We start from the raw sequence: 27,702 nt of genomic DNA, 5'->3' as shown, positions 1-27,702 counted from the left end.
GTATACTGTATAGCTGACACTTCCTCTAAAGATTTATTTGCTCAGATAGCATGTGTCTATTGTTTCCTCTCTCTCAGCCATCCCTGCCAATATCTTTGTTCTTTTTTTCTTCGCTTGTGCTTTTCATGGATTTGCATGCAGTGACTATGAAACAAGGCAATTAAACTTTCATTCTGTAAGACATCAACTCAAATGTTTTTATTTCAAAATGTGTTTTTACCGTACTATTCCGGTCGTTTTCTACACTCTGAGAATGGTTGTCAGATGTAAGCCCCTGTCAATAAGTAAACTCATTTGGAAGAACAAATCCCTTAAGCAAAAACTAGATATCTTGACATGTTCACTAGTAAGTTCTCAGTCACAGCTTCGCCTTCAGATTGGTTTCAATGGATTTTGGCAGCAGGCAATGTTCTTTCAGATACTTTTCTGTTCGAGGACTGACTCGATTTGACACCCGAGGGATGTCTTTTCTGTCAAGCCAGGCTGAGTATGCACAGTCAAGACATCCAACCAAAAGGACCGTTCCACTGTTCGTTTTATTGCTTGCACAGTACCTTGTTTATTTGTTCTCGGTTTCATTTATTGTGTAGACAGTATCTGATAAGAATATGTGATAAAAATGGAGGCAATGTTTGCAGTTCGAGGATGAGATGGGTTATTCAAACCTTAATATTTTAACCTTAAAATACAACTTTGTCACTGCTATAACTAGTCACCATTATAAAGAAGAGGTGTGGTGGTCTGTGTCCATGGTGACTCTTGATTTTGGCGTTCCATTTAGAATTGCTGCATCCCAATTTGTCTACTTATAACTACGGCCTAAAAATAAACTTTTTAAATGTAACAGAAAAGTATACCAGCTTTGGAATCAGACTACTTTTTCATTAAAGGACCATAATGTTGCTTAGTTATGTACCCTATCAATCCTATCATATTGTCACCTCATCCATATTTCTTTCATATTTAATTTCCTATCGTTTTGAAGAAACAGCAGCAGCACGTGAATCTGCCATTCACAAGTCCTTTATGCAGAGAAATTTCCTTATGTGTTGACATAATTATGCATTCAGAAGTTAACGACCAAACACGGCTTCATAAAAGTTTACGTTGTTAAAGATGAAATATAATGCGGAAAACATAAAATTGCAGAAATATAGCTGTTCATTAATAATCATTCAAACATATTTACCAAAGCTTCTCCATTTAACTGTTGCCCTAATGCAACACTTCATATTTGTATTTCTAATGAAATTAATGTCCAACTTGTAATGTACAATGGGCAATGTTGGTCGTTAGAATACACACTGATCTGCACTTCAAATTCTACCAGAAATAGCAGAATATCTGGGTAACTTTAGAATACTTATTTAAACATACTATGAATTAAGACATTCTAAATATATTTTAAAAAATTTTATTGGATAGATAGTATGCAAATCAGGATGCAGCAAATGTTATTTGTGTTCAGGGAGATTTAAATTACATACCTCAAGTAAGCAGGTTTAAAGGTTAATCATACCATGGTTTAAGATTTAGTTAATGCAATCCCATGGTAGTACATCATGTTTTATTAAAGTGGCTAATTTATATTGTAATGTAATGTAATGTAATGTAATGTGTATTTGTATAGCGCATTTATTGTGTATGGCCATACACTCAAAGCGCTTCACAATCATGAGGGGGGTCTGTCCACACCACCACCAACACATATTAGTTTGTATGATTTAATTTGTACATTTTAGTACGATATGATCATCCCCCAATGAGGGATTGGTTTAGGACTGAGTTTTAGGGCCATGCCTCCTTTTAAAGATTGTGTTTTCATAGAGATGAAACCATTTGACGAATTGTACAATTGGACACTTTTTGTGGGTGAAGAAGAAGGCAAGGTTGGTCACTCGGGTAAGAAATAAATACATTTTTATGTATCTTTTAGTTAAAGCATGAATAGCATGAATTTCTCAATTTCTTCTCTCTCTTTCCCAGTATGAGTCTCTGCAGCTCTTAAGTACCATCCTAGGTCTGGGCAATTAATCGAAAATTAATCAAAATCAACATTGAGAGCCTATTATCAATCAAATTTTTCCAGGTTTAAAATTTCCCTGCTCTGTTTATATTCCTGCATCAAGTACATTGGTATGATCCAGGACAGCCTTCATGCACAGCTTTCCTCACCGTGGCCGAGTTTAAGCTACTTGTAAATAAGGGTAGCGTTCAGAAAAAAACAAAAACACCCGTGAAGAAACTCGACACAGAAGAACATGAAAACCCACTGCCAGCTAGCATTTCAGAAGTGTTATTGCAAAGCAACACAAACTGAGCGCAGAAATATAAATGCACGGCTACACGCAAGGCATGCACCATGGGTCATGGCGTCACTCGATAGGACTAAGTAGGATGATTGAGTCATTCTTAAGCCTTACTTTGTATTGCACTGACGATGATTGGTTTACCGAAGTTTTGAAAAGTCAAGGTTTTAAAACAGTTAAAATTTTCTGTTATACCATTTCGTTTGTATTTGTACGTTTTTTTTAACGCATTTTTTTACAACTATTTTTATTGAGTTTTTTAGCAGTATCTTCAGCAGAAATAGACGATCCACATCAAAATCTATTGGTCTGTCCACTATTCAGGAAACATCTGAAAAACAAATCACTTATAAACCAGCATCCAAGCATGCTGTAGACCTGAACAGTCGAGTGGATTTACTTCATAACCAAAAAAAGAAAGACATCTAAAGATGCCTTTTCCTAGTTGTAAAGAAATCTTTGTTTTTGAAATTAATAAACACAGCAGAAGTCAATTACTTATTTTAAATAGCCTTGTTACATGTTTACTGTTAACATGTTTACCGTTTCAAAATGTTTTAAATCTTATAATAAAATATACCGTGTTCAATGGGGAAAAAGATTTTTTTTACAAAGACATTAAAAATAACATATTTTAGAGCAGTAATCACAATACCATGAAACCATGATATTTTTTTTCCAAGGTTATCATCCCGTCAGAATCTTATACCAGCCTACTCCCCTGACAGTAAGTTAACCTTGTTATCTGAAATAAATTTCGGTAGACTAATAAAGGGCTAATTTTATTAAAATGTAAAAAAAAGAAAATAATAATAATAATAATAAATTAATTTAAGAGTGAGCTAAACATTAGGGCCTTATAAGGGCTTCCCAATTTCAGTCACCAGCTCATAGTCCTTGACAAAACAGTTCCCCTATCAACTCCTCAGTGTGCACTAGAGAGGCATTTTGCACTTAATTAAACAAGCTTAAAATTAGTCACAGTCCATCAGGAAATAAGCTGTAAGAGCTGCGGGCTTTCCAGAACCTTCCTAATCTGCAGAACACCGCAGACTACAGAGAAACTTCTTCAACTTCAGATAAATCCAAGGTTAGCAGAGTGCTTTTAAGTGATCATTTTTTTCTGCTTTGTGTCGACCAAATGAGCTTCTGTCCCTTTATAAGAATGGAGTTTTGAGGTAATGAGATTTATGAATTGTGTAGCCATTCACTTTTTTTTCTTCTTGCATTTGGAAGCTGGTGTGGATGGTAATTACAGTATACATTATTACGCTCCCCCTTCACTCACTCTTTTTGTGGTTAACTGCTCTTGATAACAAATGAATTAATGAAGCTTTACGGGACAGTGGAAGTGGATCAGCGAGCGCAGCAGAGAAAGAGGTCGGAAATGGAGAGAATGGCAGAGCGAGAGAGAAGTTGGCAGATTACGACTTAATGGTGGCAGAATAATGGTAATTTCACCACACTCTCCTCTCTCTCGGACTGCGCTAATGGCTTCATTAACACTTCCACTATCCAGCGGCCCGCAGAGGACAATGTCACATCCGTCTTTGTCACATCACAATAAAAGCGGCTAAACACAAGCGGCCTATCAGTCCAGGTGCTGAAGGAGGCAAGAAATGAACAGAGGAAAATCAATAGCGAAATATCAATGCGGGTGAAGCTGGAAGTCAAGCAGGTCTGAGCAAACAGAGAAAGTGCTGGATTGATCTGGAGCAGGTATTTTGCTCACAGTTTGGGTAATAACTCAATGCCATGGCCGAGGAGAAGGATTGGCACACTGGGAAAAAGCGGCAATGTGCCATAAATCAGCGCTGTTGCCTATTGGTGACGTTTTGCACAACCGTCAAGATCAGTTCCCTGTTTACTTGTGAATTTAAAAATGTATCCATATATTTAAAAAAATATAATACAGAGTGTATTCACAATGTACATATTAAAAGCTGAAACCAAGGTTAAAATAGTTTTGGATTTTTCATTAGTTTTAGTTTGTATTTCATTTGACTTTTTGTTTCAAATTCAGTTAGTTTTAGTTGGTTTTTAGAGGGAGATTTACTAGTTTTTATTTTTTTTCTATATTTTAAAATTGCTTATTTAGTAGGGATGTAACGGTATTGTAAATACCGTCATACCGCAATATTAAATTTTTTCGATATTACCGAAGTCGCATGACTCGGTAAAACTATAGGTCTTCAGAGAAAATTTGCTCAGGCGAATGAAGCGAACGGGAGGTAGCTGAAACTTCATTTCCCATCAGCCCCGGCGTGGCCATAATCCTTTGCGGTCTGTTGTCGCTACAGATCCAGTAATGCGGAAATGGAGTGTGCTGCTAGTAGCGGAGATGAAAAAAAGATGGAAATGATCGAACCTAAAGCGGGTGTTGTCGCCGCGCGCGTGCTGAATAGCGGTGCTGTCGCGCGCGTTCTGATCAGCTGTGTTGTGGCGCGCGTATTGTAAAGCGCCGAGGGGGGGTTGAGCGCGCATATTCAAGAGAGGTGTTGTCGCGCGCCTACTGAAGGGCTGGACTGGACGGAGGTTGTGTCGCGTCGCGGGGGCACTTTTGATCGTTTTGGAAGGGCATTTTCTATCCAAGACTAAAAAGGGCATGTGCACTGCACAGGTTGAGCCCTATGTGTGCACGTGCCTGCAAGTTGGGGAATACGACTAATAACAGTCATGGGGACTGCAGAAACACAGCACACTGTTCAGATTGATGCAGACATTGACTTGTACCGCAAAGAGACCTCTATCTCACTCATGGTTTGTCTTCTCAAGTGGGGGAAAGACAATGCACAACGTTACCCCACTGCTGTCAACATGGGCCAAGTCATATCTCTCTGTCCCAGAATCCTCAGTCCCAAATGAGAGGGGTTTTTTCTGTTGCAGGGGACATTGTAAATACCCAGAGATACCAGCTTTTACCAGATTATAATTATATGATAATTTTTCTTTAAACCCATCTCTATCTAAGTGAGTGATTAAATGTTAAATGTGATGAGTTTTCTACACTACTAAATTGAAACTTTATTTTTTTACATGGTTTAATAATTTTTTGTTATTAAAATTGAAGTTCCTGTTTCAAAGCTAACAGATAGATGGCTAATTTGTATGTCATTGACACTTTTGGCACTTTTTTGGAGTATTTTCAAAAGTTTTTTTTTCCTGTAAATGATTCAATAAATACCGTACCGTGACATTCATACCGAGGTATTACCGTACCGTGAAATTCTGATACCGTTACATCCCTATTATTTAGCAATCATAGTTTCAGTCAGTTTAATCATCACCATGGTCTGAAAAGTTTCTTAAAGTTAAGTTTGGCAACCCAACTGAAGCATAATTCACTTATTTAAATTCCTTTTCGACTTTCTGTTAAACTCAGCATATATTGGTTTATTTCAGAGGGTGGTATTAGCATGTTAAGAAGTAAATGGTTTGTGGATAAAAGTGCTTACTGGAGACGCAAATCGTTTCAAATGATTCAGTTCGATTTGGTGAACTAGTTCAACTGGTTCACTGTAATAAATACATTTACAAAGACGAAAACAAAGGAAACCTTTGCTATAATTTTATTAAAATTACTTACTTAACATTAGTTAACCTATTATCTACTACCATCTTGTAAAATAAGTAAAATATTACATTTTGTCATTAAGAAAAAAACAAACAAAAAAATTATAGTTTTCAGAAATCAAACTATGTTTAAAAATGTTTTGGACAAAAAGTCCCCCCATTAAACAGAACTTAAGAAATATTCGATTTTTTTTACACAACAGGGGTAATATTTTGCCTTCAATTGTATCTACAATTACATATTTGCATTAACAATCAGTATATATTAGGAAATACATTTTTTATGCAAATATATGTACATTGTCACAATTACCAGCAATCTAGCCCATGCAGATTGCTAGATTACTGGAGAACTACAAATCTGCCACCAAATTACCTATAAATTCCGTCATACCAGTACTCTCACACCGTTCCGCTTCAATTTGATTACAAACCACACAGCTGAAGCACTTCAGAACTAAGCAAATGGGGAATAAAGACATCACACACACACACACTGTTGCTGAGTCTTGTTTATCTGCACTGTATACATTATGACACATTCTCCTTGCCTTGCCTTCCGTGTTTAAATTTTGCATTGTTTTGTTTGTTTTATGTTGTCTGCTTTCATTCTTGTTAATAAACCCTGCATTTGGATGCACACTTCAAAATGTCAACATCCCATCATATTACATAAATGTTTTACTTTTTATTATATATTTTTAAACTTCAAAAGGTAGTCAAACCATTGTCGTTCATAACAAAAAGTTTTATTTCATAATTACATTCATATTATTTTATGATTGTACATTCATAAAAAAAGAATTCTAATAATTGATTAATAAGTTTATAAAATATCTAACTTATCTTATGTTAATACTGTTTATTTACTGAACAAAGTTGGTTTAAACAAACTTAAATACATTTTTTATATTTATTATTGTTTACAAAATATTTTTGCATACTGAAAACTATAAAGTCCTACAAACTTTTAATAAATTTATTAAGTATATTAATAAAATGGTTATAGTTATATTTTATGACATTCCAAAATATTGGATTGATTATATAAATTGATCATACAAACTCTTTAAATTATTATATTATATTATATTATATTATATTATATTATATTATATTATATTAGATTGCTCATTAGGTAATAACTGAATGCCACAGTGAAGGAAAGCATGTTGGGAGAAAGCAACAATGTGCCATAAATCAGTGGTGTTTTAAATTGATGGCATTTTCCTCTGCCATCAAGATCATTCCTCTGTTGACTTGTGAAGCCTCGGTTTTCCCGTCGGCTGCTTCATGGGGCATTTTAGCCTGAAATCTCTGCGGTGCTACAGTAACTAAAATGTTCGATTTTTTTTCCAGGCGACGAGAGGACGTGAAAAAACCAAGGGTGAACGTGACTGCTCAAACACTGAGGGAATTATCCAAACATGGAGAGAGGGAAAGTGTTAATCTAGCACTAATGTCAGCAACTTTGAGCAATTCAGTTAAACAAACTAAGACTATTACTCAATAAATCAATCAAAAAATAAACACTATAGTGTTACTGTCACAGTCACAGTAAGACTTCATGCACTTTTGGATATGATTAATAGAAATATTTAAAAAATATCTACAGAAATATTTAATTATAATAATAATATAAAATTTAAATAATAATAAAAATTTAAATAATAAAATTAATAATAATAATAATAATAATAATAACAATAATAATACAAATTATTATTATTATTATTATTATTGTGGTTTTTATTTTTGTTATTATTATTAGAAGCTGTAGTAGTAGTAGTAGTAGTAATAGTTGTTGTAGTAGTAGTAGCAGTAGTAGTGTTAGTAGTAGTAGTTTTTAATATTGATATATCTTTAAATATACAATATTGATTATAAATTGAAATACAGTGCATCATTTATTCATTAAAGTGTCAATTGTTGCATTACTTTTTGAACAATTTTCAATATTTAAACAAATTAGAATTTTACATATTTATATTTATATATTGTATTTTGTATTTTTTTTTCTTTACAATAAAATGTGATTATATTTTCTCATTCATTCAACATATTTTACAAGTATTTAAATATTTATCATAATAATTCTTACAAAGTGTACAAACGTACATTAACACATTTATATTAACAAAAACAATGATAATGCATTTAAAATGTAGAACACAATAGTGTGTTCAATAACACATTTTGTTTTAATTTATTACTTTACATTTTTTCATTCATTAATTCCTTTTCTTGTCGGCTTAGTCCCTTTATTAATCTGGGGTCGCCACAGCAGAATGAACCGCCAACTTATTCAGCAAGATTTTACGCAGCAGATGCCCTTCACACACACACTCATACACTACGGACAATTTAGCCTACCCAATTCACCTGTACTGCATGTTTTTGTACTCTGGGTTTTCTCCGGGTGCTCCGGTTTTCCCCACACGAAAGCAGGGAGAACATGCAAACTTCACACAGAAACACCAACTGAGCCGAGGATTGATCCAGCGACCTTCTTGCAGAGAGGTGACAGCACTACCTACTGCGCCACTGCTTTGCCCACTTTACACTTTTTTATTCACAATAAAATACTATAAATGAAAAATACTGAATATGAATGTTGCTCTACATAAGAGAAAACAAGTTCACTGAAATTCTAAACATGGATAAAACAGATGAAAAGTGTGTTATTTTACAGTAGCAATAACAAAGTCCTCAAGAAACTCCTTGAGAAATGAGAAATTCAGAAGGAAAACATACAAACAGAAAGAGCAGCGCTGCTCAGAATGAATTCTTTGTGCCAGTAAAGGCTTGTGATATGTGAGGAAAACACTGCCATTATCACAGTTATTATGCAACAGTTGGCCAGAACTCAGCTCTACTCAACAATGAGAGTGTCAGCAGCACGTCAGACACATCCATTGCTGTTTATTTATGCATGAATCAACATTACAATCCAGCATCTGACACTCTCTCACCTGCAGTTGCTGAAAACATCACACAGACGTACTGAAACATCCCATCTAAAGCTCTTGATGTAATAATAGGCCGATATGAATGTCTCCTCTAGAAGACGTGTTTTCTAATCTAAGCTGACTAAAGTAATAGAGCTATTCTGCCACATTCACAAACGTGATGTCAAAGAGTTTTTATAAAAGGGAGCAGCAGATACAATCAGTAAAGCACAACAAACATACTGTGAAAAATGATTGCTGGGGTAGCACAATGTTGTTGTTTTTTGTTTATGACTAAATTAAAATGGAGAATAAAGGATGCTTTTGATTGGGCTGCTCCTCAAAAGATAACATTTTAAGAATGTTTTTTTATGATTTAAGATAAAACAAGTTTTAAACACATATGCAAGTAAATTATCTTTACATCTGATTAATAAACAAACAAACAAACAAACTAGCAAAATTGAGATTTTTAAAACCAAATGAGAAGAAGAAGAAGAAAAAGAAGAAGGATGATGATGATGATGATGATGATAATAATAATAACAACAAAATAATAATAATGAAATTATTATTGTTGTTAATTATTATAATAACATTATTATTATTATTATCATTATTATTATTATTATTAAAGCATAATAATAATAACAATATTAATAAAAATGGGCGACGCAGTGGTGCAGTAGGTAGTGCTGTCGCCTCGCAGCACGAAGGTCACTAATTGGAGCCTTGGCTGAGTCAGTTCACATTTCTGTGTGCAGTTTGCCTGTTCTCCCTGCATTTGCGTGGTTTCCTCCAGGTGCTCCGGTTTCCCCCCACAGCCCAAAGATAAATGAATGAATGAATGAATGAATAATGAATGAATGAATACTAATAATAATAATAATAATAATAATAATAATAATAATAATAATAATGATGATGATAAATCTTATATAATAATAATCAAATTATTATTATTATTATTATTATTATTATTATTATTATTATTATTATTGTTGTTGTTGTTGTTGTTGTTGTTATTGTTGTTTTCATTATTATTATTATTATTATTATTATTATTATTATTATTATTATTGTAATTAAATGTATGCAACATCTTTAATTGATTCTCTTTGTAAAGGCGAGATCTCATGCATAAAGGGAAAATGTGCTTATGCTATGGCAAAGTTATACAAAGCTTGAAGCATCATTATTGGTACTTGGTATCAGTTGATCACAATGACAAGGAATCGGTACTCAGTATCGGCTGCAAAATTCCTTATCGGAGCATCCCTAATAAATACATCTTTTTATGAATTTTACTGCTGGACTGCTCCATGATGGATATTATTTTTTATATTATTATTATTATTAATACATTACATTATTATAATACTATTACATTTGATTGAATAATAGATATTTAATTATCTTAAAATTGTATTTTTAACTCTCACCATACAAAATATAAAAATGATGTTATATATAGTTTATAGGTATAATTTATTATTTACTTTATTTATTATTAACTTTTAGATGTTTATTGGGGCCCCCAGATTTACTGGGCTGCTTACCTTGCTTTTTCCTTAAATCCGCCTCTGGTTATTTTACAAAAACATTGACTGTTGTTAATATTATTTATTACTAATAATAAACAAATACAAACGTCAATGTTTTTTGAAGAAAGCTTAAGGTCAAGTATTAAAACAGAAGTCTATACACCATCAGCAGGATTTTAATAGCATGACAGTTTCATTGAGTCCAGCTTCTCTTATCATGTCCAGTGTAAGCGCTCTGCTCTCCTGCTCTGAGATCAGTCTCAACGCATCTGTGGCTCTTTTGTTCCTCTTGGCTCTTAACAGCTCTATGAGCTCCTCACAGCGAGATACTCTTCCATTTAAAAGCATTTCAGCTTCAATTCATTTCCTTATCTCAGCTTTTCTTTCTTCACTGATAAGTATGTGTTCCTTTACGATCTTTATCAAACTATAAGAGCCAAAAGTTTTTTTTAGGGCGCCGGTGCAGCTAGAATGACAACACCGTCACTTACTTTTTCAGCTGGATGTGAACGAGGCATGTTTAATGGGACAAATTAGCATGTGCTGAGAAAACAGGCGGACAGTTGGATGTGAATGACAAAGCTCTGGGTGATTGCGATATTTGGCAAGAGTGTCTGCTCTTTAGCAGTTCCGAAAAACCCACAGTAAACAAGGTGAGGTTGAATTTTGCTGAAGCCAAACACTGTTCGCTAACTGTTTGATTAGGTATCATATTTCAGATATATGGGAGGGACATGCGCTTAGATCTTTAGCAAAGTAAAATGAAATAGAAAAATAATAATAATAATAAGATGAATAGGCATTTCACTCTTGTTAAAATAAAACAAAATAAAATAATAAACATAATAATAATTATAATAAAAATAATAAAATAAAACAAAATGTAATTATCAGATAAAGTAAATTAAATAAAAACAAAATAAAATTATGTAATATTTAGTTAAATATGCATTTCACTTTTAAATAAGTTAATAAATAAATAAATAAAAAATAATCATCAGATAAAGTCAATAAAATAAAATTAAACTAATTAATTATCAGATAAAGTCAACAAAATAAATTAAATTAAAATCGTCTAATGTTTGGGTGAATATTTCACTCTTTTGTTAATAAAATAAAATAAAATAAAAAATAAAATAAAGTTTTCAAATACATGCATGCTTTTTCACTAAATTACTAAATTCACTAAATTCGATCAAATATAAAAAATAAAAATCCCCCCAAAAATTTAAAGTATACAAAAGCAGTGTAAAAATATAAAATGATTGTTAAATAAATAAAAGAATGAATTAATTAATACAATAGAATAAATTGTAAATAAAATTAAAATTTGAAAATTAAACATATATATAAAATAAAAATGTGAAATAAAATACCTTTGTAAATTTATTTAAGTAAATTATTGGTAGCATTTTATATTAACTACACACTATGAATCATTTATTAGCATCTAGTGAATTCCTTATTTGTTAAGCATTAACTCCACATTAATAAAAGCTAGTGAGCAGTTTGTAACTGCAGTATACTACAAATGCTGTTTTCTTAACTTATAAACACATTTATAATGTGCTTAATATTTGTATTTCCATAATTTGTAAGTGATTTAATTTTCATTACTAAATTAAGTATTGCATTATTTACAAACCAGTTATTTAAAGGGCCATGAAACCCCCTCGTTTCAGCAGGGTGTTTTCACACCTCTACTTTCAAAAAAGTCAGAAAAGTGGGCGTGTCCAGCTCTGTTTAGGGGGGAGTGTCGGAGGAACTAAAGTGGGATGGTGTGGGAGTGTCTATTTGTGCACGCGCGAGTTTCAGAGTCAAAATACACACCCACACAGACAGGAGAAAGCGATGGTGTTTAACCTACATGGACATCTGTAGTCGAATTATTTGCTGAATTAATAAATGTTGGACTTTAACTGCAGTTTGGCTCTTTCATTCAGGGAATTCATTCATGCCCCTCGCGACAAACGAGGTATTTGATTCGAGGAACTGCTCTAAGCGTGTATTTTTCATGCAATGTTTGATACCGCACGGCGAATGAGAGAAAAAAAAAACTCCGCATTTCCCGGAAACTTAGATGCACACGGCAGGTAGCGTCAGAAAGCCTCGTGTGTTATTCCGGTCACTAAATGCGGTGCTAACATTTCTGCACTCAGTGCTATAGTTAACTTAATTCGATACGAGCAAACTGAATAAACAAAGAGCACTGGTCGCTCACTTACCAAATCTGTAGAGACAGGACAATCACCAGCAACTAGAGCCGCGTCTTTATGGAGAGAATACTACAAGCAAATCCAGATTTCAGCGTTTGCAGATGAGAACAGCTCTCAGGTAAACAATAATCCTCCTTAGACACGTAAGTTATTGTTGTCGAGCGTCGCGTACACTGTTAATCCACACGTGATCCAGATAAGTTCTCACAGAGAGAAAATGAAAACGAAACTTAACGGCAGCAAACTATAAAAGCAACACTTCACGCTTGTTTTGCCAACACAACGTGGCGTCTTTGTGGTGTAAACACGGTGACACTAATGAATATTAATGAAGTTGTACAATAGAGCGCGCTGATTGGTTTGAACCAAGCCTTACTCATGCATTAATGCATCACACTGTAAGACGTAATAAGACTCACTCAGGCACAGACGCCCAGTCTGCACGCTGGAATACACGCTATTATGTCATGACCGTGACGCAGCTTCAAAAATTAGTTTCAAACAGGAAGTACGAATTTGCTTGAAATAACGCAAAAACAACCAATTTACACTTTTTAGTGAAATATATGTGTCCTAATAGTGTTTTTAGCAGTGTGGGACACATATACGACTGTCAAAAGCTCAAAAAATGTATTTTGGTGTTTCGTGACCCTTTAAGAGTAGTCAGTGTTTTTTTAGAATCATTCAGAATAAGTAGGTAAATTATTATTAAACTATTTGAATTAACATTTATAAATCTTAATTTTCAGGCGTACTGTAATGGTCACTGTGAATGTCAATAAATGCTTTATTAACTCAACTTTATGCAGTTGTGTGACCTAATCTAAAATGAGAATTATTTATGCTTTATAAATCCCTTATAAATGACAGTAAAAGGCTCAATAAAATGAAATGAACAATACATCTTTGTAATCTTATCTAAAAAATATTACTGTCAAAATTACTGTCAAAATTGGATAAAACAACAACAATAAAATAATTTAACTATATACTATGATACAACATTTCAATGTTATTTAGCGATGTTTAAACTGCACAATCATTTTATTTTAGATAAGGTTTCAACAATTTATTTTTATCTGATACAGTTTCATTTGTGTATCTTAAAATAAATAGAAATTAATAAAGTCATGCATTTTCTGTTTTTCCTGTTTAGAATATATGAGCCTTTAATTGTCCTTTATAAGGGATTTATAAAGGCATAAATAGTCCTGACTTAAGATTAGGTCACAAAACTGAATGAAGTTAATTTAATAAACCAATTATTAACATTCAAATTAACTATTGGTGTATCCCTGAATAATAAGAATTATAAATGTTAATTTAAATAGTTTAATAATTTTTTACAAACTCATTCTGAATGATCTTATAAAAACTACCAACTATGCTTAAATATTTGGTTTGTAAATGATGCAATACTTAATTTAGTCATGAAACAATAAATTGTTAATAAATTATGAAAGTACAATTATTGAGCACATTACAGATGTGCTTACAAGTCAATAATACAGTACTTGTAACTGAAGTTATAAACTGCTTACTAACGTTTATTAATGTAGAGTTACTGCTTAACAGATAATGAATTAACCATTTGCTAATGCTTAATAAATTATTCATAGTGTATACTTATTAAAGTGCTACCAAATTATTAAATCCTTTAAATGAAAAAGTCCTAAACCATTAATCCAATCAAGTAAAACATTTTGCACTATTTTCCTGTATGAAAAAATCTGTCCTCACACCAGCTTGTATTTCTTGTAACCGTTTTACTTCCTTTTGATAATCAAAACTGCTCTAATCCATGCAATGACAGCATAAAAATGAACCACGTGTCAGTATTTAAACCCCTGTCCATTTCAAAAATACATATTTTAACAAGAAAAATAGGAAACACTTTATTTTGATATTTAGGTTGAATTTAGGTTACATTGCATCTACATGCCAACTAATTCTCATTAGATTATAAGTAGACTGTTAGGTTGGGGTTAAGGTTGAAGTTGACATTTACTTGCAAAGTTTCTTAAAGTCAGTTAAATGTCTGTTGAAGGAGCAGTATCAGCAGATATTCACCAGTCTACTAATACTCAAATGGACCATCAAAATAAAGTGTTACCAAAAATATATATATATTTCAAATATGTATTAAGTAACATCATTTAGAAGCCTCTCACATCAGATAAATCATGGAAACAAGTGTGAAGACAACAACAACAAAAACAAAACCTGCTGTCCCAGAATGCGGCGGTACAGCTGATCCTGCATATGATTATGTATCATGAATCAGATCTGTGCATTTGGGAAGAATATTTTTAGACTAGCTTTGTCATAGTCCTTTGGCAAATTGCCCACACATTGAACGGTGTTCAAACAACATATTACGGAACTGAAAAGCGAATATAAAATATTTTATTTAGTGTACATCTGTGTATTTTGCAGGAAAATGATAAACAGCATGTACAGTACGCTTTGCCATGTCCTTGTATGCTTTACTCAATACAAGAATACATATTTTACCGAAGTAAACCTTTTTATTTGTATGAGGAAACATTGTTTTTAAATAGCACAAACTAGTCAAAGCCATCTCTTCACTATATTTAAAACAATTAATAGTAAAAAAAAAAATACATTGACCACAAGGCTGTGCTGAAAATATCCACCAATTAGAGCAACACAACTAGGAAACTGTGCCAAAGAAAGCTTTTGAACATCACTTCTCTAATGCACTGCCAATGAGTGTGTGTATATACAAATTTTGTTTCTTTAAAAACAACCAACAATTTTAAATAAATAAAAAGTTTCCTATATATATATATATATATATATATATATATATATATATATATATATATATATATATATATATATATATATATATATATATATATATATATATATATTTGTCATTTTTAAGTTGATTGCATCATTCGCAATTATTCATGGAATTGTAGTTCTAATTGTAGTTCTAAATTTAGTTTGTGGAGCAATTCTCAGTATTAGGGTGTGTGTCCATGGATGACTGAGCTCAACATATTTTATTCAGTTGTTGTTAATAAAAAGTGTTTTGTTTTTAAAAATGCCAGCAGTGTGGCGATGCCATTAGGATTCGTTTGTTCCGAGTGTTTGTGGAAAAGAACGTTAGTGTTTTCAGCTGCGTAAAAAAACTTTGGTAGACACACAATTCAAATTCATACTGAAAGATTATTTGACACACGACTAGTGTAATAATACTTAAATGACCTTCCATGCAGTGTGTATCACAGCTCTAAATGAATGAAAACATCCAGCTGATGTTTAAATCAGAAAGTGCACCCGTTTTAAAAATATAGAATTTTTTAATAAAAGATTCAACCGAGTCATTTAAATGATTCGTGGTTCATCCGGCTCTTTTGTCTGCTCATATCGACGTCAACGCGAAACAATACCACATATGTTTGTGCTGGATCTGATAAAACGTGAACCCACCTTTCCCTTCAAAGCTAGCAGAGTGCAGTTATGTGTGGGTCTGATCACTACTGAAGATTATTCATTCTGGTGATTAATGCAATAATCTACCCTGCAAAGGGGGATTCATCATTCGTTGGTTAAAGGAAAGTTCTGTAAAGACTACTGATGTTTGGGACTTTGTCAGAGCTTGACAGGAACTTTATAGTACACAGTTTATGGATCAGTTTCTTCCTCCATTTCCCAAGTGTAAGTAAGTGCGATTAAAATGGCTGCCTCTTTGTTTTCTTTAGCTTGCAAAATATGTATTCATATGCGTTTTGTTACTTCTATTTGCTCCACTCAGCTTGTACTGTATTTAGCTAACAGTTTATATTCACATATCGTGTTTAAAGCCACATCGAAAACGTGGCACGTGCCTCTTTCATTTGATATTTTTGCATTTTACAATGAAACGCTTCATGGGATTTGTAGTTCTATGACTCGTTAAATCTGTCTATTCCCTTCTTTCTTTTTGTCTGTTTTTCATAAATGTCTTTGCTTCAAATCAAAGTTTGCAATGTTCTAATTGAACATGGTTCTAATCCTCGTCCATGACTAGTTTAGTTCATGACTTACAACACTTTTTATTTATTAAAGTTATAGTTCACCCCCAAAAAATTAAAATTTACATAAAGTCATTATAAACCTTTATGGGTTTCTTACTTCTGTTGAACACAACATATTTTGAAGAAAGCTAAAAATCTGTAACCACTGACTTCAATATTCAGAAAAATAAATTCTATAAAAGTTAGGGATGCACGATAGATCAGCAACCATATCGATATTGGCCAATATATGCTATTTTTAATGTTATTATTATCTGTCTGATATTAAAATTAGGCCAATATCTTTAAGCCGATAGATTACGTAATTGTACTGCCTGACTCACGCAATGTGTGGGTCAAACTTGTTCAGACTTGCCCGGTGCACTATAAGCTTTTCTAACATTGTTTATCCTTCAAAGTCTATGAAATAAAACTTTTTTTGTGTAAGCGCAAGAGAATCTTGCGAGAGTGTGGTAATAAAAGTGTCAAGTGATCCAGTGACTAACAATTGTGCACTACTGTATACGTTTTATTCAAAAACATTTGGTTTCATTCTTACTTCTTTTATTTTCATTTTATTTAAAATATATTTATTTAACTTGTTTGTTAATTAAATCCCGTTTTGTTATTTTACCTATTATTTTTATGAAACAGTCAAGTTACATGGTTATTTGCTATAAAGAAATTAAAAGTAATATTTATTTATTTTTTTGAATATGGCATGAACACACCTTAGGCAATGAATGAGCATCTCACTCTCTAAAAGAAGAAATCCAAATACAGCTGCAAATATTTGCAATTTCCTTCAGCTCACACCAAGCCAACAGCAAAAGGTCAGTCTAAAAGACAAACTGATTCATCTCTCAGAGAGAAATGAGATTGAAAAAAAAAAAAAGCGCTCTACAGATGCCTGCATGGCAGTATTGAATCATCATATTTGTCATAGAGTGCTTTGGAAGGAAGCAGTGACCTTTGAGGTAGTGGAGTAAATTGCTTTGTGGCATAAAGGTAAGCTGGAAGCTTCAAGCATGAAGCTTGATTAACCTGAAGATCTTGAGGCGGAATCAGCCAATCAGGCGGCAGCGAGAGTCTGCCGACAAACAGAAATCAGGGGAGACGTTCATTACTGATTTGTTTCACAGCAGATGTTTATGTTGCCTTGACTCATTTGGTGTGAGCAGGGCAACTTTCTTGCTTCTTATTGAATCTCTAAAGCAATATTGAAGAAGTCGTGTCCAGTATTCATGAACACTATTGCGGTTTGCTTTGATGACATATGACAAAATTGCAGATATAGACAAGTATTCAAATATGTGGGTTTTTAAAAATGTTTGATTGATATTGTGGGGTTTGCAAGTATAATCATAAGAACCCACACGAACTCAGGGAGAACATGCAAACTCCACACCGAAACGCCAACTGACCCAGCCGAGGTCATTATTATTATTATTATTATTATTATGGTTGATAATAAAATGCAAATAAATAGAAAAATAAATAAATAAATACAACCCACACGTCTGTCAAGATAACCTTCTTCTGTGTTTTTTGTCTAGTCAAATGAATTATATTTAAATACCAAATTCATACCTTTGACAATAAAAAGCCCTTGACTGCTAGTCAAAAATGTTCAAGTGCATCACTCACAGATTTACCAAGCAACCCTTGAAATTGTTACATTAATTAACCATTATCTAAGCAACCTTGCAATGTTTATCAATGACTAAATTCGTCTTTGGCATACAGCCTTGGCCAAAATCATATTCCATTCATGTTTTGTTTGCTTTATGCACCATTGATGTTTGAGTCAAAACAATCTTGGCACACATGTTGATGCCGTCTAAACGAAATGGTCAAGGCTAATTGAAGCAGATATTTAACACGTTTGAATTCACAGGGCCATTACCACAGCCCTTATTGGGTCTATTGTAATTAGTGCTCAGTTAATAAGTACTCCAGAGCCGGACAGTCATCCAGAGATTCGGCTGAGAGACCCGAAGAGGAGTATTTCCCTCAGGATCAGGCAAATGGAGTTATTTTGTGCATGCGCCATGGTTTATGCTGGTCACTTGACGCAGAAGTATAAACCAGGCTTTAGACTGAGAAGTAGGATGACTTAGAGTCAAGGTAATCAACCGCAGGTAATCCACAGTTGCTTTGTCTGTGCATTTTCTTTTGTTCTTTGATTTAGTTGGAAATGGGTATGGATACAGTGGCTCAGTGGTTAGCACTGTCATCTCACAGCACTAAGGTCATTAGTTCGAGCCCCAGCTGATCCAGTTGGCATTTCTGTGTGGACTTTGCATGTTCTTACCGTGTTCGGGTTTCCTCTGGAAGCTCCAGTTTCCCTATACAGTCCAAAGACATGCGCTATAGTTGAATTGAATAAACTAAATTGGCCGTAGAGTATGTGTGTGAATGTGAGGGTGTATAGGTGTTTCCCAGTGCTGGGTTGTAGCTGGACGGGCATCCACTGCGTGAAGCATATGCAGGATAAGTTAGGGGTTCATTCCGCTGTGGCGGTGGAATGAATGTTGTTGTTTCTTTTTAATATATATATATATATATTTTTTTTTTTGCTTTTATACTAATGATACTACTAAGCATAATTGTAAATAACAATTTACTATTATGTAATGTAATAACAATTATTATGTTTTATTATTATCAATTCTTAACATCATTAATAGTAATATCATTATTATTATCAGGGTGCAAATTACAGAAGAGTTGGGGGGGGGGGGTTTCAAACATCTAGTTTCAAACATCTAGTTTTTTTAATGTAAATGTCACAGAAAGCCTATATTTAATAATCACATCAAAACATATTGTGATTTCAGTTATCTTTGTTATTTTAAATATATTTATTTCTTAATTAAAATTATTATAATTATTTGTTTATTCACAATAAACTGCAAAATATGATCACCAAGACAGAAAATTTCTTGTAATGTTAAAATCATAATTTTCACCATTTTCTTTCTTTTTATTACTTATTTTTAGAGCAACACAAAAAAAAAGGAAGAAAAAAAGGAAATAATGACAGACTGCTCTATATCTGGTTTGAAAGAACAATATCTGCTTCACTGATTCACATGTGTCTGTCTCTCTCTGTGTGTCTCTTTAGCACTGGAGCTTTACTGATCTGCAATTTCACCAACTGTCGTCCCATCAGACGAACTTGTTAATTGCGTGCTGAAACCTGAGGGCACAAGGGTGGCAACCCATCACCTTTTGTCTCTCCCATATAACCTGACCACCATGCCAACCTAGCTACTTTATCATGCCACAGCATTTGGCTTTCTTTTTGCAGGTGGCAAAATGAGAGTGCCGGCGCTGTGCTTGGCAGCCTACTCTCATAAACAGCATGCCAACTGCTGAGGCTCCTTGCTTGTGTGCCGGCCGCAGAGATGTGCCGGGCACAGCCTGGCAAGGCAGCCTTTTCAAGACGGCCACAAATGAGATTGGCACGGAGAATGAGGCAGAGTGATATATAGTGCCCAGCTGTGGTCAAGGTGGAAGCAGGAAGATGAGGGAAGCTGGGAAATGTGGGAGATCTGTGCCACCACCACAGAGAATCTGCAATCCCTGTGACTAAACAGCATGAGAGCAAAGAGAAACAGCACACTGTGTGCTTTAAAGTGGACACCACACACACACGCACGCATACACTTGATGCATGCACACATACACGCACACACACACACACAACAATAACCAGGAGAAAGTGTATTTTTCACAGGATAACAGGACATTCTGTTTGTCACACTTTGACTGCCCTACTTTCTCAACTTCACTAAATAAATGCTTTATTATGTTGGACAAAACATTGTTTGCAATAACACATATTTTCTTTTTGTTTGGTACCATTGTTGTACGGTTTGTATTGAATTTTTCTATGAACATTTAGGAGAGTTTGTGTCGTTGTTTAATTGCAGCTATGAATAATTTGATATAACAGATACAATGAAAAACATGTTGGGAATAGACATATATACAAAGTTTTATCTGAACCACTCAGTTCAACTGTAAAAAAAAAAAAAAAAAAAAAAAAAAAAAAACATACTTTAGAGATATTTTTATTGTTATTAATCATTGTTATATGTAAAAAAAATACATATGTTATTCTGTGAACATTATTTGAAAAAAAATATCTTTAGTGCATGTCTTTGGACTGTGGGGGAAGCGGAGCACACAGAGGAAACCCACACAAACACAGGGAGAACACCCACAGAAATGCCAACTGGCCCAACTGAAACTCAAACCAGTGACCTTTTTGCTGTGAGGTGAAAGTGCTAACCACTGAGCCATTGTGTCACCCTGATTATATATATATATATATATATATATATATATATATATATATATATATATATATATATATATATATATATATATATATATATAATAGGTAGGCATTAGGGATGTAACGGTATTGTAAATACCGTCATACCGCAATATATTAATTTTTTTCGATATTACCGTAGTCGCATGACTCGGTAAAACTATAGGTCTTCTGAGAAAATTTGCTCAGGCGAATGAAGCGAACGGGAGGTACCGGAAACTACAATTCCCATCAGCCCAGGCTTGGCCTTAATCCCTTGCGGTCTGTTGTCGCTACAGATCCAGTAATGCGGAAATGGAGTGTGCTGCTAGAAGCGGGGATCAAAAAGAGCTGGAAAACCCTAAAGCGGGTGTTGTCGCCGCGCGCGTACTGAATAGTGGTGTTGTCGCGAGAGTTCTTATCAGCTGTGTTGTCGCGCGCGTACTGTAAAGCGGGGACGGAGGGTATGTCGCGTCGCGGGGGCACTTTTGATCATTTTGGAAGGGAACTTTCTATCCAAGACTAAAAAGGGCATGTGCACTGCACAGGTTGAGCACTGTGTGTGCACGTGCCTGCAAGTTGGGGAATACGACTAATAATCAGTCATGGGGACTGCAGAAACTACTGCAGTATATGGTGGTGTATATATATATATATATAGCTTAGTATATTCATTTCATGCAGCAACAAATCAAAGCGTTCAAATATATATATATATATTTGAACGCTTTGATTTGTTGCACCTTGCATTGAATATACTAAGCTGTGCATGTTTATCTATGTACTAAGCGATGATGTTTATCTATGTGCTAAGTTGGCAGAAACAAGCTGTGACAATTGCTAAACAGGCCTGAAGTGACATTTCATTTACGCAAGGTAGAAAAAAAAAATCTAAGCTTACAACCTAAATGAACCATTGTTTTGCTTACTTGCAAACAATTCCTATAGGAAATGTCAATCTAGTTTAACATTCTTCAGCTTAAATGATGTTGTAGCTTTCTGTCTAGTACAACACTTGGAACTGCTAAGCAAACGAATAAAACACGGCTTTTAAGAATACTGATACTCACACAAAAGTAATGCCTGTGCTCTTCATACACAAAAACAAATCCTTGGAGTTAGAAATTCAGTTAACTTATCATTCAGCAAGGCTTTGCACATTTTTAACACCAGGATATAAAAGTGAGTAATTGGGACTGAAATCCCTGCTGAGAAAGGGCAAGAAACAGGAAAAAAAAAGGCACAACTGAGTCATTGAATAATCCCTCCTGGTACTACTCTCAGGGCGGCCGTAAAGAACCGCCAAATGAAAAGAAAGTCACAATAAATGGCTGCACCTAATTACGAGGTCTTCTATTACCACTAAAGGTGCAAACCTATAAAATATAGGCATATAAAGTCTAATTAACCATAGCTCTGCTTCTCCAATCCAAATCCACCGCTTACGACAAATACTCACACTCTCGTAAAACAAAATGATTTACAGAACAAAAAAAAAAAAACATGCACAAAAAGAGAGGTGCAATTATTTGCACAAAAATAATCGAAAAACACACTTCAAAGCCATTTGATTCTGTTAAAGTGAAGAGCCGTAATTGTGGAAGCCATTCATGTCACGGCTGTGTCAGCAAGCAAAAGCATGTCCCAATACCCAGCGCCTCAGCAGCTCCCATGCTTAACCTTTGTCTACAAATAAGGCACTGCTCTCCATTGAGCTCATTTTGCACCTCACTGAATTCTGCACTACCTAATCTGACTTGATTACATCCAACTCGTGTAGCAGCCCAAAGCAACATACAGGGAGATCAGATTCGAATCAATATGATTGCTGAAGTACAGCCCCGGGCCATCAGATAAGGATGCAGCGAGAGGCAAGTATTAAACACAAAGACATTATTATTGTATGCTTACATCTGAAACATTGATTTAGCACTACAAAGCAGAGAACAATCCTTCATCCGAGTATTTAGATGAATCTACATTTCTTTTAGGTCAATTGACAGTCTACTGCACTGCCTAAAAAGATAGCGATATACGCTGCCTTTAAAACTCAGGCTGTGCAAAACTTATCGCACAAAAATGGCTTTTTAAATACCTTCATAAATATTCACAGACTTAATGGTAGCTCAGGGTTATGAATGTGGCAACAACTGACAAAATTGCCACCACCGCAGAAGTAATAAGCAACTAGCCTGTAGCTTTTTTCCGCAGAGAGAATAGCTTTAATATCAGCATGCCGCCTGTAAAAATCACCTTTAACCTTAAGTTTTGCTGTGAATTTTTGAGGTGACTATAAAGAAAATAAGAGTGTGATTTGATATTGCTTACTAGACAATAGATGGTCAACTAACAAGATTGAAATCATTTTAAGAGATGGCTCCGCCAAAAGTGAAATTTTTTCTAATTTACCAGCCCAATCTCACAAGGAAACATAACTATTTATGTACTGTCCGTAAAGTAGTTATTTGATTTGTTTGAAAACATAAGAGATGTTCCCCGAAACCACACTTTTAATACTACCCCTCATTAGGAATCATACTAAAATGTACAAATGAGATTGTACAAATGAATATGAATAAGCCACTAAATAAAAAAATAAAAAATAAAAAAAGTGTTGAATCACTGTGAGATTACAGTGAATTTACTAATCCTCGGATCATCCAAAATGTAGCTGACCCTTTATTTCCCCTCAGTAAAACTTTAACTGTTAGCCAGCACTCACTTTTGGGGATTTACACCTGCCTAAGTTTAAATTGTAACAGTTCTTGACCACAGTGAGCTATAAACATAAACTACGGATCATTGGAAAGAAGACACTTTAAGCTTTACTATGGTCCGTCTTGGGAAAAAAAAAAAAAAAAAAAAAAATTCACAGGTTCTCTTTGGAAAGAAGACACTTTGGGCGTTATTATCCATCATCTAGAGTTTATAATTCTCAAAACAAAAAACAAAAAAAATTAAAGATGCTTATGTAAAAAAAATAATAATAATTGCAACGCAATAAACATTTTATTATTTCATAAACAAATATATGAAATCAGTCCTGGAGCAATACAGAAAAAGTAATAAGTCAAAAGCTACACATCTGAGTATATGTTTTGAATTTGATGGCAATATCATGTAAAATATTGTTTTTCTGAGGAAATGTCTTGTGATTTTCTCACGCTCCTTTTGTGTGGGAAAGCAGTCTGATGAACCCATGTACTTAGGTCTCTAACAACTGTTTTAGTAATTTTACATACCACTTCTTTTTTCTAATTGTAAAGAGTAAAGATTTTTAGGTGGATCTGTGGTGCTTTGGTGATTCATAAATTGTAAGTCATCTGCAGGCACTTTTGAGTCAAGTAATATAAATTATTATTATTATTATTATTATTATTATTATTATTATTATTATTATTATAAGCCTTATTTTACCAAGAAAAGCACATTGAGATTAAAAATCTCTTTTACAAGAAAGTGTCCACATGCATAAAACACATACAATGACAGTTAAAAACTATTCAGAACATCCACAGGCCAATGTTTAAAACTTCAAATCATTTCAAATCTTTTTAAAAGCATGTAGTGAAACCAACTCTTTAAACTGCAAGTTCGTTTGGAGGTTATTCCATGTAAAAGGTGCTGCATATTTAAAAGCTTTTTTTCCCCATTTGAGTACGCACCACTGGTACAAAGCATAAACAAACTTCCTGAGACCGAAGGCTACAGCTAGAGACAGTTTTTTTATTTATTTATTTTTATTTATTTATTTTTTTTTTTACAAATGTAAGTTTGGAGTTATGAGTGGAGTAAACCCAGTATAGATTTCTAAACAAAGATATGCCAATGCTTGACCCTACGAGGGGACAAAGCAGACCATCCTACATCGAGTGTACAAGTGTGTATCGAGTGAGGGATTTAGGATTTGTTGTAAAATCTTGAGGTCTTCAGTAGTGAAACTAACTTTACTCAAAATGTAATGCTTTATTATTTACCAGGATCAGTATTTCTAAATACAGTTTTGATGAACAACAGCACAAATCTTTCATCTCTGTCATAGGAATAAATTCACAAGTTTAATTCACTATGACATATTGCAGCAGACTGATATATTTATTTTTGTTTAAGTATTTGCAGAATATGTGTAATAAATGTAATGTTCACAGACTGATTATTTCACTTCATACTGTAAGAGCCCAGATGTATCATCATGAGTCATGGGTGTTCATTTTGTTTTACCTTGATATGTTTTTTTTTTCTCTCCCTCTCAAAGTGCCAGTAGCCATTGACTCGAATTTACTGAATTTCCAATGACCACAGTTTTAGCTTAACATCTTTAATGTCGTACTGAAAAAAAGTCACCTACATCTTGGATGGATTGATGATGAGTAAATTAATATCAAAATATTCATGTTAAGTGCTTTATCCCTTCAATCTAAAAAAGGATCCATATAACAAATAGAAAGTCCCTAGACAAATTACTGACATATCACCGTACCTGAATCAGGTTTAATGACTGATTATATTCTCACTTCAATTTTCACATGTGAGATGTAAGCAAAATTTGTGCAAGCAGTTTTTAATGCAATGGAACTAAAATACTATAAATAAAACAGACACAGCAGTTTCACTTTTCTTCAAAAAATAATAAAAATGGCACATTTTTACACTTGCCAAACAAGACAAGATGTTTAAATAAAGAATGTGACCTCTCAAAACTATATTCTACATAAAACATTACTTGAAAAAAATATCCCAACAATAATCCATTACATGCAGAACAGCGAGTACAAAACAAAAGAAGCATGATTAAACCAGAGGAAGGTGTGAAGCAACCAAGAATCAGCTTAACAAAGAAAAAAAAAAGACTTATGCCATTCCAATACAAAAGCAACTAACCAAACCAGCACATTCGTAGAATATGAGAATTTATCGATGTAAGTCAAGCTAAAAAAATGCTTTAATATATCAAGATGTTTTATTGTTGTGTGTATTTTAATTTTCTCTGCTATATTGCTTCGTATGGATTGATATCTGCACCCGGATTCCTGTACTCTGCCACATGGTGGAGATATAGAGTGTTCAAAATTTCAGTAAGGATGAAAGCAGGGAATTATGTTAAAATCATATTGTATTTGTGGATTAAAGTAAATAATGGCATAAATAACACATGGCCCCAACCACCTGGGGGCACCATAGCTGACTGACCACAATATTAATGCTGATTAAATGTGCCCAAATAATATGAAATACTAGTGCACCAATGATATCAATTATAAAAACAAAAGAATACACTAGTTTCATAGCAAAGTAAAGTTATATTACACTTTTACAAAAAATATGCATTTGAAATCTGCATTACAATTGTTTTATATGAATGCAAGAATGTCAGTACATGACTGTCAATGTGAGCTTAATAGATGACAGAATTATCTATACTAATGTGTTTAGCAGATGATTAACTAATAAAATCAGATTTATGGGTGATTATGTGTTAATTAAACTTATATTACTCATTGTCTATGTAAATACCCCAAACATGAACTGTCTGACTGTCTGACTTGCAGAACATTTTTTTTTTTACTCAAAATAGTCTAACCAAATAACAATTCATTATTAGTTATAACTAACAGCAAGAAGTGACACAGTCTGCCCTTTGTTTCTTTCATAGTTTTAACCCTAAACATCACCCAATTCATCAAAACACAGCTTCTACAATTAAACTTTGTCAGAATGGTCTTTTAATAAATGCATGCGTATAAACACACCACCAGTCACATCCTCGGAAGACAGCCGAAGTCAGCACTACGAAAGCTGAACGAAGCTCCCTAGCAAGCCAGCATTTTGGACATCGTATGCGCTTTGCGAATGCGCGTTCGGAACGCGTCCGTGATGTACCAAAACGTTGTGGAGGTAGGCTGCTTACTAGGGTTTGAGACACAGCCGCTATCCTGCGTCATAATGGGTTTCGCTCGTATTTCGGAATGTGACCACGTCAGATCGCAGCGCATGACAAAGACATTTCATTCAATAAAAAAAGACATAAAGCACGCAGACGTACCACTGTTGCTCCAGCTCCCAGTCCCTGAAGAAGTCAAACTCGAATAGGTCCATTGTCGGTGTGTTTCAGTGAGGTGCCGGTGGCCGCATATGCAGGAACTGAGTGTGTCCCTCACTGAAGCGCGGCGCAGCTCGCACTGCCGCTGCCTCTCTCCTCTCTCCGCTCAGCGACACGCAGCCCTGCGGAAGGCGGAGTCAGGGCTCGCTGGAGGCGGTCACTCATTCTGAACAGACCGCCGCAGCACTTTCAACCAGAGCAGATCAGCTTCACCTGTGTCCAGCGCGTGGCACCTGGGAACAAATGGTCAGGACGGTTAATCATCCGATTTCAAATGGATTCTTTCAGGAAAATTGTTTTTGCATCCGTTTTTATTTAGCAATTCTAAATGGATTTGAGTTTTTGTGTGTGTTTGTTGTTGTCCAGTGGGCTAGTTGAAAAATAGAAAAATTGTATGAGCCAGGTCTTTAGTTTAACAGAACTGCAACACTGTTTGATGTACTGTAAGCATTTCCCATATATCAAACAGGTAAATTAACAATAAAATTGTTACAACAACTAAAAACAATGAACACTGTGTATATGAAATATTGTCTAATAATAATAATAATAATAATAATAATAATAATAATAATAATAATAATAATACAATCAATACAATTAAGGTCCATTAGATAATATTTGTTAATACCAAGCATTTGTTAATATAAAAAAAGCAAT

The 27,702-nt window shown here is 34.0% G+C and overlaps 1 protein-coding gene across 1 annotated transcript in view; it reads right to left on the bottom strand.

The window, feature by feature from the left end:
• The window catches only part of aff2 (AF4/FMR2 family, member 2), a 408,814-nt gene extending 381,684 nt beyond the window's left edge, over positions 1–27,130 (bottom strand). The window contains exon 1 of the mRNA XM_002664383.7: positions 26,986–27,130. Within this exon, the coding sequence (XP_002664429.3) occupies positions 26,986–27,038 (53 nt within the window). The 5' untranslated portion in view covers positions 27,039–27,130. The remainder of the gene's footprint in view (positions 1–26,985) is intronic.
• Positions 27,131–27,702: the final 572 nt, after the last annotated feature.

Source organism: Danio rerio, chromosome 14, assembly GCF_049306965.1.
Source record: "Danio rerio strain Tuebingen ecotype United States chromosome 14, GRCz12tu, whole genome shotgun sequence".
Lineage (NCBI taxonomy): Eukaryota > Metazoa > Chordata > Actinopteri > Cypriniformes > Danionidae > Danio > Danio rerio.
Note: the sequence above shows the minus strand (reverse complement) of the source record. Positions and strands in the feature narration are given on the sequence as shown.